Raw genomic sequence first — 14120 nt, forward strand, 5'->3', positions numbered from 1 at the left:
AACTGTACTAAAGTGTCATTAAATGAGGTTTTAGCTTGATATGTGGCCTTGAAAGCTTTGTTTCCCATCCAGCATCATTAACCAAAGCCAGTCAAATCTGGTGGGGTGAGTGCTTGTGTGTAGGCAAGTCATTTGAGCACAGCCATTCAAGTTTGGGTCTCTGGGCGTTTTCACACAGAGGCCACACAAGTGGAAGAAGTTGCTTGGGTTGCAAACCTTGTATGCTACCCTATTAGGGCAGTTCTTCCCTAAGCCAAGGGGGGGTGAGATAATTCGCAACAAATTGTACATATCCTTATAGGAAATCCGTCCACTGCGGAAAGAACAAGCAAAACATGACACATACATGAAGAAAGCTTGGAGAGTACATTTGTGTTGTGGACAGAATGGACGCGGATAGAAGTACAAGATCCCATTCACATCCAGACCACAATTCTTATGGGCATTGTGTGGGAGATCTTCAATCGCACATTATCATAGGGAATATTCTCTAATTCTCTCTCTTTTTTTATGTGGTCTAACCTGAGAAGGCCTTTGAGTCCTAACAGAATGACTCTCCTTCTCTCAACTGTTGCCAAACTCAGTAACTATATTTATCACAAGAGTAGGTATCCATCTGACGGGGGAGTGCAGGCTGAAACATACCATGCGGCAGGGTCATACTCCGCCCACACTCGGATAAACTCATCCAGGTGGTGAGGGCCCAAGATGGAGGAGTCACGTGTCAGATATTCAAAGTTGTCCATAATGACAGCCACAAACAGGTTCAACATCTGGAGGAAGTGGTGAGAGAAAAGGTCATGGAGCAGGAAAAACTATCTGTGAGTATGGCATTAATTGCAAATTAGGGTTGGGTAAAAATATAGATTTTCTGATTAATCACGGTCTTAAAAAAGTGAAAGCCTCATCTTCAGCACAATGGCAAAAGATAATTAGAATCAATGAAGTATTTTAACTCAGTCGTAAATGTGAGTTTGTAGTATGTATTAAATGTGAAGACTACATATAAATGTCTATTAAGTTGTTTGGGTGGGCTGCATGCAAAAATAACATACAGTACAACATGACCAATGCAGTCCGATTCATGATCAAATTACTCTGATAAACTGATTCTTTCTAATGAATCAAAAACATACAGTATAGCCCTGTTATTGAACCAAATTACTGTTATGAGCTTGTTCTTTTAATGAATAGTTTGTAAAAAATGAGTTAAGGCGTGGTCACACTAGATGTTTTTTTTTTTTTCACACAAATATTTTGCAAACTTCTTATGACTTTGTGATTCCGGGTCTTCAGTATTTCTATGCATATGAATGGAAGTCTATGGAAAAAAAGCGTAGTGTTATGAATCGGTATGAAACACTGCCCTGAATAATTTACAACATAGTAGTGGCATTTTATTTTACATTGTGTTTGTGTCTCATATTTTGCGTTTCATCCTTGCTGTTGTCTGTTTAAAAGTTTTACAGCACTTTGGCCAACAGCTGTTATTTTTAAATGAGCTTAATAAATAAATGTGACTGTAAATTAAAGCATATTGAATCGGAATCAAATTAGAGCTTGTAATTCAGAATCAAATCGAATCAGGAAATCTACATCACTACCCAGCCCTATTCCAAACACAACAGAATATTTCAGCATCACATTTAGCCAGGTTTTTAGATTTAAGTTGAACAAGCAGTTTTGTGGCAGTAGACTGTGATGGCATGCTACAGTAATGATAAGCCTGTTTTGGCTGGTTCGACTCTGAGCACTAACCAAGAAAGAACAGAGGAAAATGAAGGAGACGAAGTAGAAGTAGGCGAAGTCACTCCCGCACTCCTTTTCATGAATGCCTGAGCTTGCGTCACAGGTGCGCTCACTCAGACAGGACAGCATAATCTCATGCCAGGCTTCGCCGGTGGCACTCCTGCAAGAGACACGATGATGAGCTGAGTGAATAAATGCAGTATCTGCTATTAAAAGCGGGAATGACTGTCAGAGAATATAACAGACTGGAGATGATGGGAAAAGTGCTCATATTTAAATTACAGTTGGGCCAGATTTCATTTATAACACTGTTGTCACACTGATGTGATGTCTGCTCATGGCTCTCAGCTCAAAGGAAGCTTCAAGGTAATGAACATAAGGGAAAGATGGAAATTTATTTATGAATTTCATTAGGAGATGTTGTTTTTCTAGTGATGTAAACCATGATACCAAGTACTACAAATAATCAATAGAGAGATAGATAGACAGACAGACAGACAGATAGAACCCATGATTCCATTCCATTTTAATACTTTATACAGTAATAATTTCTGACTATGAAAGATCTTGATCAATTATAAATACAGCTCTCCCTAAAATCCTAATTGCATTAGAAAAATGTGCGCTATTAAATTTGATATCAATCAAAGTCTAAATATAGTGATCTGGCTAAATATAGCGTTCAGGGGCCGTATTACAGAAACATTCAAACACTAAAATCCTATCTAATCTGCATCATAATGTGACATTTAGATTCTGATTCTGTTATAAAACCCAGAAGCCTCTCTAAGATTTCCTGCATTCTCAGGTGGCTTTGATTGTAGTAGTTAAAGAATATCAGGTATGTGCAGACCTGAATAACAGCATAAGCGCTTGGAGGAAGGTGCGAAAGTTGTTGTGACGATTGATGGCAGTATCATCGTTCAACTCAATATTCCCAAACACCTGAAATCACAATACAGTTACTTTAAATGCATGTATTTTGAAACAGTTACATTAAACAATATTTAGACAGAACACCATTTCTGTATTTTAATTTGCCTTTAGTAAACTACACAGGAGTAGTACAATGATCTTTTACTGGAAAATACCATCAGTGAAGCACTTCAATTAGATACCTGCATTCCAATGATGGCGTAGATGAAAAACAGCATGGCGATTAGAAGGCAAACATAAGGTAGTGCCTGGAAATAAACGAAGAAATCTTATTTAAAAAAAAAAAAAAAAACTCCAACAATTAATATCAAGCAATACCAAAACCGTATAAATAGAGTTACCTTAAAAGATTGGACAAATGTCCAGAGCAGGATGCGAATGGTGTATCCCTGCCGGAGGAGTTTGACGAGTCTGGCTGCTCTGAAGAGCCTCAGGAAACTCAAGTTCAACAGACGGTCCTGTGGGAACACAGACTTTGTCAATTTGAAAGTTAATTTCTCCTAATTTACTCATTTAGCACTCTTTACTTCAACCCTCATATCTCATAACATTAAGTTTGTATTTTTGGATCCTAAAACATGCATAACAGTATTATAGTATAAGACCTTAAAGGGATAGTTCATCCAAAAATGAAAAATTCTGTCATTAATTACTCACCCTCATGTCGTTCCAAACCTGTAAGACCTTCGTTCATCTTCAGAACACAAATTAAGATATTTTTGATGAAATCCAAGAGCTCTCTGACCATGCATAGGCAGCAATGCAACTGAAATGTTCCCAGGCCAAGAAACGTAGTAAGGACATTGATAAAACAGTCCATGTGACATCAGTGGTTCAACCGTAATTTTACGAAGCTACGAGAATACTACATGTGCATACATGCAGAGTACTATAACGTATGCGTGTGCTTTCTTTTGAAAGTAAACAAGGCTTAGCGCATGCCTGTTCTATGTCAGCAGCATCACACGCATGTGTTGTTTACATGCAAAAGTATTTTTTCTTTACACACAAAAAAGTATTCTCATAGCTTTGTAAAATTACGGTTGAGCCACTGATGTCACATGGACTGTTTTAATGATGTCCTTATTACGTTTCTGGGTCTGGAACATTTCAGTTTCATTAATGTCTGTGCAGGGTCAGAAAGCTCTCGGATTTCATCAAAAATATCTTAATTTGTATCCTGAAGATGAGTGAAGGGTTTACGGGTTTGGAACGACATGGTGAGTAATTTAAAATTTTTTTGTGAACTATCCCTTTAATCTCGGAGACAATTTCTCGAATCCCATCACACTGAACCTGAAATAACAGACTGCAATCTTTTTTATTATGAGATTAAGTTATTTTTATTGTTCAAAAGTCAATAATTTCATTCCTTAAGGCAAGGTTTCCCAAACTTGGATTTGTGAACTCCTGGATGTATATGAGAGAACTGCACAGAGTTTATGAGCTGATAAAAAGCTAATAATTAAAATCACAAAAATTATGAAATTAAAATAATTTAAAATCAAAACAGTCGAAATAAAACATGTGATTGTATTTGTTTACCTGCATGTCATGTGACATTTAACCAACATCAGAGAAACACGAACATACAAATGTGTTGTTCATTTATTGAAATATTAACAACATCTGAAGTACTTAAAGTAAATATTTTAGGTCAAAGAGATTTGGCTGACACAAAGTCTGGGAATCCCTGCATTAAAACATCCAGACTTTTCCAGAAATGTCTACATTGGGTTCAGTGTGAAAAATTCTTTGTGAAAAAATGGAACAGTATCTTTTGTTGGTCCTGGAACAACAATTCTGACAATTCAGAAAATATGACTGGTTGATTGGTTGGACCAACAAGGATGTCGATCCATGATAAGCACTGGTGAAGAATAATGACTTCAAACCAGACCTATTTACTACATAGCCAACTGAAAAACATGGGGTGATTGTGAAATGATGCTGCATTATCAGTAAAGAAGAATCTTATGATGTGCCATATTGTTCTGCAATCGGAAGTTATTTTATTCCCAGCATGGTGGAATAGACATAAATTCAAAGACAAGAGAGCAACTCACCATAGTCTATACATGAAGATGTTAAATCGTGGCAGGAGCAAGCCAAGATTTGAGTGAAGACATTTAAGGAACACAGGAGAACAAGAACAGCCATCACGCACAAATACAGTTACAGAACAAACACAATTATCATCAGTAGTTTTGACAATGACATGGACGTCAAGACATACAGTATAATACAACATAAGACTTGTGAACATCATAACGCACAAATCAGAACCACAATCTAGTGATTTTGGTCAAAGTAAGCATTACCAAATGAATTTGGTTACTCAATTACTGTCATTTTATCTGGAAAAACAACACCGAACTCTCCCCCTTCTGTTCCTGAGACAGACACAGAGCTGTGATAGGTATCCAGCTCATCGTCAATCATGTCTGGGCTTTTCTTCTCAGCCTATCTCTGCTGTCTGGTATTACACTCGGTCTAGCTCTGAGACTCTCCTCTAATAGAGCTCAAACACAGAGCTCAGTGCTGCTCACTTACGTTAATCTCAGTAACTATGATGTCAGTGATGCTGCCCAGCACAGTCACAAAGTCAAACACATTCCAGGCGTCTTTCAGGTAATTCTGAGAAGAAGAGAATTAGAGAGATTTGGGGACAGGTTGGAGAGGCTTACAATTTCACACTCTAACACAGAAACTTTTTGCTGTGCGTTAAAGGATTAGTTCACCCAAAAATGAATGTTCTGTCATCATTATCTCACCTTTATATTGTTCCAAACCTGTGAACTTCTGTGGAACACAAAAAGAGATGTTTGGCAGAATCTTTGGCTGCTCTTTTCCACACAATGAAAGTGGAAGTGGACCACAGCTATAACAATTTTCCAGTGATTCTGTTCTACAAAAGATGTAATTTGACAGAAGCTTCATTTTTGGGTGAACTGTCCCTTGAAGATGGCTTTTAAGTGCAGCTCTTTTTGGACCAAGGTACGATACTCACCAAGGGGCCGAAAGCAATGATCTTGAGAATACACTCCATTGAAAAGAGAGCAGTGAAAACAATGTTGAGATACTTGAGCATAGCTTCATAAAATTCAGGTGCCCCATGGAACTGCAGGTATAAGAAGACAAGGGGGAAATATTTTATTTATTTGAGTGTCTTTTTAAAATGTTGTTACAACAAATTATGTCATTTTTACAAACAGCAGAAGTATATTTAAAAGTAAATTTAAAAGTGTTATTTTTTTAATTATTCTTGTGCTGGCAAAGTTGAATTTTCATCAACCATTACACCAGAAATCTAATATGCTGGTTCTCAAGTACTAATCTAGTACTCACAGAATCTAGTACTCAAGAAATATTTCTTATTATTATCAATGTTGAATGTTGCTTAATATTTTTGTGGAAAATCTTTTATTCAGAATTCTTTGATGAATGGAAAGTACAAAAACAATAGCATTTACATGAAACTGAAATCTTTTACTGTCACTTTTGATCAATTTATGCATCCTTGGGTATAAAAAGCACATGCAAAATGAATGAAACTTTGATAGCTGTCAAGTAACTCTGCTGCTACTAAAAGAAAACTGGCTGACTGACCTTCATCATGAGCACCACGGTGTTGAGAGCAATCATGATCATGATGGAGTACTCAAACGGTGGAGAGACCACAAACTTCCACAAGCGGTACTGAAAGGACTGCTGGTTCTGTGGCATATACCGGGTCAGTGGTTTGGCATTGATAGCAAAGTCGATGCAGGCTCTCTGAGGGGAAAAACAGCAACAGAGGAATAAACTGACATAACAGACATACACAACTTACTGTCGTCCATCATTATCTTTCGGAAAAAGGCTTTCTGAAGTCACATTCTCTCTCATAATAAAAACGAATCATACAAATAGCAGTGACAACTGTGGAAGACACCGTCTAACCCGTGGAGGAACAAGAAAATAGACCTCTAATGGCGCTGATATTTTTTGGCTGCGTTGCCGTGAATGTTGATGATAAATGACTTCTCCTGAGATCTGGGTTTTTACCACAGTTTGTGAGTCATGTTAGGCTGGCATATGGAGAGGGAGAGAGTGAAACAGCACAGGCTCTGCAGACGACTGAGTCTGTCTAATAGGGCCACAAAGGAAATGGAACTCTTGGAAGTCTTGCTGACTGCTCTTCCATGGGGCTGGCTGTCTCTATGTGTGTCGGTGTATGAATCTATACCTGTTTCTGTGTGAGTATTTAGGTGTGTGTGGTCCGCCACAGGCACATGCATTAATCCTGTCACAATTCCCTACCTGGACATCTGCAGCTGTTACCATGGTTGGCTTCACTGCAGGTACCGTATCACATCACTAAACACTAAAAACACCTCCAGTGTTTGTAAGAGGAAGATTAATGCCTATCTCTGTATCTCTTAATGTCAGCCTAAAAGTGGGATTCTTTTTCTTGAGATTTTGTTTAGATTCTTGCAAGGTCTAAATAATTTTTTTTTTACCACACTTGTCTGACTGAACTAAGAAATTTACAGTTTTCACAAATTTACAGAAATTATTATTTTTTTTACTTTTAAACAAACTGTATTTTGCATTTTTTTTATAAAAAAAATGTATTATAATAATATACTGGATGTAATATAAAAATACTATTATATATTAGTATTATATTATTATATAACTGCATGTGATATGAAAATTTTAACACAAAATTGTCATTGCGCATCTTTTTTTTATGACGTCAAATACCAAATATATATATTTTATGATGTTAAATACCAAACACAAATACTTTTTACCACACCTGCCAATTGCAGGTGAACTATGAAATTATGATGTTATATATATACATTATTCTGTTATACCTCATTCTTCTCCAGACTGCACTCTGACAAGGCCTTATCACCCTGTTCCTGGAATGTGATGATTATCAAGGCCACGAAAATGTTGACGAAGAAAAAGGGGAAGACCACAAAGTAGACCACGTAGAAGATGGACATCTCCATGCGGTAGCCAGGATTGGGACCCTGGTCCTCAAAAGTGGCATCTACAGAGTGCTTCAAAACCCTGTACACAGACAACATTACACCATTACGCCCTATTCAGTTTAAGATAATAAACCGCATTGTGGGAGAGAGAAGATTCATTTATTTTACCCATATTGTAAGACAGTTTATTTTACTCTAAGTTCCAAGATTTAAGTCACACAGTATTATCACAGTTCGACTGGATAGCTTTAACAGGTTAGTAATAAAAAAAATAATAATAATTTAAGCAAGTGAGCTCCTCCTCCTCTGACAACCGGTCTTAACCTGAAGCATTTTATATACTGTATCATGCTTTTCTGAATTACTAAATACACTGAAATAGTTTTTATTAAATGATTAAACACTGAGAGGAATTACACAGCAGATACAGAAAACTGACCCCAACAAGCTTGTGAACAACTAAATAAATGAAATAAAAGAATAAAAAAAATAATAAATCACAGACAATTACAATGGCTTTCCCAGCAAATGAATGAGTTTGGCTGTAAGTTTGGGCTGATGCTGATCCATGAACATCTGCCTAGTCTGCCTCCCAAGAGATATGCTGCCAGTATCACAGAGCCTCAAAGAAACCACTTCAAACTGATTACAGTCTTTAAAGTGAGAGAATAAAAGGCCACTGAGGGGTCAGATGACACAAGGGAAGTGTTTGAAGGGGACATAAGCTTTTATGGGTTTCGAATCCCTCCAAAAACATACTGAATAGCAAATGGTTGTACTGTATATAATGCAAAATATCTGTGAATGGAACTGGGGTAAAACAGGTCACGTCACTTCCAGTTCAGCTCTTTTGTATTCATTAAATATAGAGCTGCTTACACTCAAGATACCTTTGAAGGAGATACCAAAGATGATCATAACTGATGACCTTCACATATGCTGATTGATATCTAAAAGGTTTTACATTTTTCTTCTTCTCACTAACAGTTGGATATTAAAATTGACAAAACGGCAACAGTAAAAACAACTAGCTAGGTTAACTGATTACCTTAAAAGTCCATAGACACCACTATCAGTTCATTCTGCTATTAACACTTTCTCCAATAAGCGGATGCGATGAGATCTATTTTCTGCTTTGGTCAGGTGATGTTTGGCATATACAGTACCCAATTAGGGACCATTTCACATGACTTACGTTGGCCAGCCCTCTCCAGTAGAAACGGTGAAGAGAGTGAGAAACGCCCACAGCACATTGTCATAGTGGAACTCATATTTCCTCCATTCCCTGGGCTGAGCCGCCACTTCATCCTTATCGTAATCCAAGAACAGCCCTCTAATGAGCACAAAGACAATGACAGAAAGAGCAAATAAAAAGAAAAACCCATTCAGGGTGTACATTTTCAGAACACTGCTTACAGTAGTTTGAACCTGGTACTATTAGTACACTTCAAAATTTAAAATCATTATTATTATTTTAAGACTTTAAGGCATAATCTTATAGAAATTATTGATAATGAAAGTATTTTAGAGCTGAACATAATTAGAAAAATGCACATAATTTTTTTTTTTCTTCCCTCCAACATTTTATTTTATTTTATTTTATTTTATTGTATATGGCTTGTTTTTAAACTTCCCTGATAGTTTTAAAGACGTATCTCCCAAGTGTTCCATAGTTCTGGGACCCAACACCTTATCTCATAATTTCTACACTCACTTTTGCATGGATTTTATCTAATATGGCCAGCAGCCATATCACCCTGTAGCCCAAGACTGGTTGCCCACTGAAGCTAAGCAGGGTTGAGCCTGGTCAGTACCTGGATGGGAGACCTCCTGGGAAAACTAGGTTGCTGCTGTAAGAGGTGTTAGTGAGGCCAGCAGGGGGTGTTACCTGTGGTCTGTGTGGGTCCTAACACCCCAGTATAGTGATGGGGATACTATACTGTAAAAAGCACCGTCCTTCGGATGAGGACGTTAAACCAAGGTTGACTCTCTGTGGTCATTAAAAATCCCAGGATGCCATTTGAAAAAGAATAGGGATGTAACCTTGGCATCCTGGCCAAATTTGCCTATTGGCCTCTGACCATCATGGCCTCCTAATTATCCCCATGCACTGATTGGCTTCATCACTCTGTCTCCTCTCCACCAATAAGCTGGTGTGTGGTGGGCGTTTTGGCGCAATATGGCCACCGTCGCATCATCCAGGTGGATGCTGCACATTGGTGGTGGTTGAGGAGATTCCCCCCTTCTATGCAAAGCGCTTTTAGTAACCAGAAAAGCGCTATATAAATGTAACAAGTTATTATTATTATTTTGACAGTACTGCTGTATGCCTGCAGGGGGAGCTGCAGGTGTGAGATAATCAGCCCCTACTCTCTGCTCCTGTATTAATCCCACTCTACCTGCAGTCTTTCTCCAAGCCTTTGGACTCGTCTGTGCAGTAGAAAAACTTGCCCTTGAAGAGCTGCACAGCAATGACAGCGAAGATGAACATGAACAGGATATAGACAATGAGGATATTCAACACGTTCTTCAGGGAGTTCACCACACAGTCAAACACGGCCTAAGAGAGAGCAGACACACATGAAAATACATGGTTTATTAACCATCAACTACAGTCATAAAGCTGAATGCATTTATGCCGTTCTGACACATCTCAAGAATCAACAGATAAAAATCTGCACAATCGGTCACAACTGAGAATAATTCATTTCTAATTATCCACACCTGCAAGTCTCACAGGTGTTTGTGAAGCTGTAGCTCTCACTGTGAGGAAAGCAGCAGGCATCCATGATCATGGGCGACAGGGATTGGTGATACCACAATATTTAATTTTTGTTACGATGCCTATACTTTCAAGGCCAATAATGTTGATTTTAACTATTGATGTCTCAACTGAATGGAAAAGTTTTGTGATTCTGAGAATAAAATGTGTTACAAAATGACATATTAATTTTAAAATAAAACAGTTCTTTCAAACTTTTTATTTACCAAAGAATCCTAAAAACTATTCTCATGGTTTCCACAAAATATTAAAGGTAGGGTAGGTGATTTCGGAAAGGCTACCAATAGCAGGCTAGCTTTAAAAGCATAAGATCCCACCCTCTCTGCAAATCACTCTCTTTAGCCACGCCTCCTCCAAAACAAACACATGAACGTGCAGACCAGAGGCTAACCAGCGACACAATGAAGGACGGCGCTGTCAGATTATCTCATGTCTCATTCATCGGTTAGAAAACATTACAGTACCAAGTGCATAATACTGTATTACAATAATAACGGCTTCCATTCTTGTTCGGTCTCGGTCTGCAATAGTGCAATGGAACGCGCTGATAACATCATGTCTGCACAAACAGGGTGCACAGAGGTATGCAAATACATATGTTGACAGGAGAGTGGGACAGCCCTCTTAGTAACCTTCAGACCGAGGAATATGATTGGACAAACATTTTATGGTCCTACACCTTCCACAGACAATGTAAATACATATAAATACATTTAGACCACTCAACCTTGCTTTTAGGATGTGAAGAGACTTTCAAACAGCATAACAAAAAAAAAAAGGTTTTTGAACCATATCACCTACCCTACCTTCACAAGTGTTTTAGAGTGATTTCTGGATCATATAACACAGAGGACTAGCTTCTTTCAAAAACGTATAAATGTATTTTGTATATATAAATGTATATATATTTTCAAAACTGTGATGGCTGTATTAATGGACTGCAACCAAATACGTACCTTCAGTTTTGGTAGACGTTTAATGGTCTTTAGTGGTCGCAAGACTCGCAACACCCTCAAGGACTTGATAGTGCTGATGTCTTTGCCCTTGGTTCCTCTACAGAAGTCAAAATAACCAAAGGGTCAATAAATACAGGATCAAACATGCTGTAGACAGCCCCCATCAAAGTATTCATACATATCCAGACAAAGCACATGAGAATGTGAGTAAACATGATGTAAATGTTTCCATATGTTTAAATGTCAATAATGAGACACTAGACTAAACATACTCACCTTTTTTTATAGACAAAATAAATAAACACCAAGAGCTAATTCTCTAATAAATTAGCATTCTTTAGTGTCATCTTGAAAATGCTCCAACAATGGTTCTGTGTTATTTTATGAAAGCACATGCTTTAATGACAGATTATGAAATACATATATCTTTATTGCATGCAGATAAAATAGTTCATATCTAAGTATTAATGAGCTCTATCAGAACTGTTAGCCTGTTACTGAATTATATTTTAGTATTAGCACTCTTCATGCATAAAATAAGAAAGGCAACATGAATTAAACCCAAACGCTGCTGTGCATCAGATTCTAAAACAACAACACACCACCAATGATAACAAAGAAACCTGCCCTAGAAAAGGGCACTGTTTCTTTACAGGAACCAATGCTGTTTTGTTTGTAAGTCTTTATCAAGCTGACATGCTTCAAATGTGTCACCTTGATGAGCTGAATGCATAGATTTGAATACAGTGCATGTATTCATTAAACACAAAGCTAACAGCAAGAAAAGAAAAAGAACAGCTAAATAAAATGTAATTCAAGTTATTTCACCCTTAAAGAAAAGAGCAGTCCTCAACGGAAATCAGTCATGCTTCAGCTCCTAAATGCTCAAATCATAACCGCCAAGCTTACAATGTCATTTAATGAAGTAACTGCAAGGACGAGCATAGTCAATAACTGAATTATGAGGAAGTACTCCATGGTCACATGAAATAACTGAAGCCCTTCGCATTATATCTAATGAAGGCAAAGAGCAAACAGAATCTTTTATTTGTGAGACATCACATTCATTCAAATAACCTTCACTGAGCCCCTATTTTGATGCAGGGCATGTGTTTTGTTGGATGTCTGACTAAATTAAGTGCAGATAAATTACTATTTCTGTAATAATTAATTTTCCCAATTAGCTTATGCTACATTACAACTTATTATTACACGGCTCTCTGGAATATTTCATTCTGATTGGTCAATCACAGCATTCAGAGGCCAGATATTCCATATCGCCGCCCATGGCAGCGCTGTTTATAAAACTGGCTCAACTTCCACGCCTCTCATATTACACTGCCTGCAAACGCAACTGATGCCATCTTGCATCTCAGTTATTGACTGTAGTAAAAATTACTCTGGAGGATTTCCGTATACAGTAAATATTACTGTAAAATTGGTATAGTGTTTGTCTCGTAGCTCGGCGGATTGCTTTGTACATTGTAATGCATTACGTAATTTCAATTTTTCCTCTTAAAGGTGGTGTTATACATGTAAAATAATTTTAGCTCAAATATATCATGTTTTTATTTATTTGGTGAGCAGCCGTGTAATAAGTGGGATAATGTAAACCGGTCATTATCATTTGTATTAGTTTGCAGGTACCGTTTAGTTCTTCCAGTGCAGCAATGGAAGAGAGAACAACAGAATATCTGAGAGGTCATATCGCATCTCATTTATTCACGGTTTCTTACTTCGATAATGCGTTGATATAAACAAGGCTTTGGCAGGTATATGATTGGTGCTGACAGATGAACCAGCAGAAAGTAACTTCAAGAAATTATTGTAAAAAGGCTTACAATAGAAAAATTCCCAAGCAGTGATTCCCATCCGTTGCACATAGACATATTTCAAAAGAAATGACCTACAACTACAACAGACCTTTCCATGTGCAAGAGCATGTGGTAGTACATTTGCAGATTTCTAGATTTTACATTAAGCAAAGGCTCAACGTCACCCCTGGAAAGTGCCAACGTCTACTCACACATGCACAGTTCATACATTATTCTATAAATCCAATAAACACCAATCTAACAGCCAATCAGCAGAGATCTTACAGCATGTCACCAATCAGCATGGTGAAGTTACTCCTTTGGCCGAATCTTAGGGCTCAACAAGGTCATGCAACTCCACTCATGATCCCTGATGCACATTAGTCTAGCATGCATTTACTGTACAGGGCCTGATGTTTATTCCCCAAACCCACTACAAACTATAAAGAGCCTCAATAGCGTCCCACTGGACACCATGATAACTTTCAAAGGACCCCAGATAACAATTGTGGTGGAGAAATACTGTTCCGACCTCAATACATCACCAATCAAAAATCTTTTAGAGATTCTGATGAAAGCCATCAGTGTTATTGTAGAGGCTCCAACCCTGTACAGATACTCTCACTCCACTAGACAGTAAAGGACATTATCCCAGTAAGCCCAGGACAATGAGGAATAGAGAAGATTTGATCAAGGAGAAAAAAGAATATTGGGGGTTCCCCACCTGTTTACGCTTTGATGTGATCTAATGAATGAGAAGAACACAAAGCAAAAGGCAAAACATTACGACATGCTGAGAACAGAAAGTACCTCTGCACTAACAGTAAACCACATCATCCTTTCAGAACATTTCACATAACATTTCAATGAGAATGAAAGAGACTTTTATGAGCAC

At 37.7% G+C, this 14120-nt stretch overlaps 1 protein-coding gene across 1 annotated transcript in view; it reads right to left on the reverse strand.

Moving 5' to 3' along the window:
- Positions 1-14120, reverse strand: part of LOC306871752 (putative voltage-dependent N-type calcium channel subunit alpha-1B) — a gene marked incomplete at its 5' end in the record, with an annotated part of 98271 nt that overhangs the window by 13070 nt on the left and 71081 nt on the right. Inside the window, 12 exons of the mRNA XM_079419885.1 lie at positions 646-773; positions 1759-1909; positions 2603-2694; positions 2868-2933; positions 3027-3143; positions 5239-5322; positions 5696-5806; positions 6295-6459; positions 7551-7752; positions 8869-9006; positions 10073-10233; positions 11412-11508. Coding sequence (XP_079276011.1) covers positions 646-773; positions 1759-1909; positions 2603-2694; positions 2868-2933; positions 3027-3143; positions 5239-5322; positions 5696-5806; positions 6295-6459; positions 7551-7752; positions 8869-9006; positions 10073-10233; positions 11412-11508 — 1512 coding nt within the window. The remainder of the gene's footprint in view (positions 1-645; positions 774-1758; positions 1910-2602; positions 2695-2867; positions 2934-3026; positions 3144-5238; positions 5323-5695; positions 5807-6294; positions 6460-7550; positions 7753-8868; positions 9007-10072; positions 10234-11411; positions 11509-14120) is intronic.

Source organism: Barbus barbus, assembly GCF_936440315.1.
Source record: "Barbus barbus genome assembly, chromosome: 6".
NCBI lineage: Eukaryota > Metazoa > Chordata > Actinopteri > Cypriniformes > Cyprinidae > Barbus > Barbus barbus.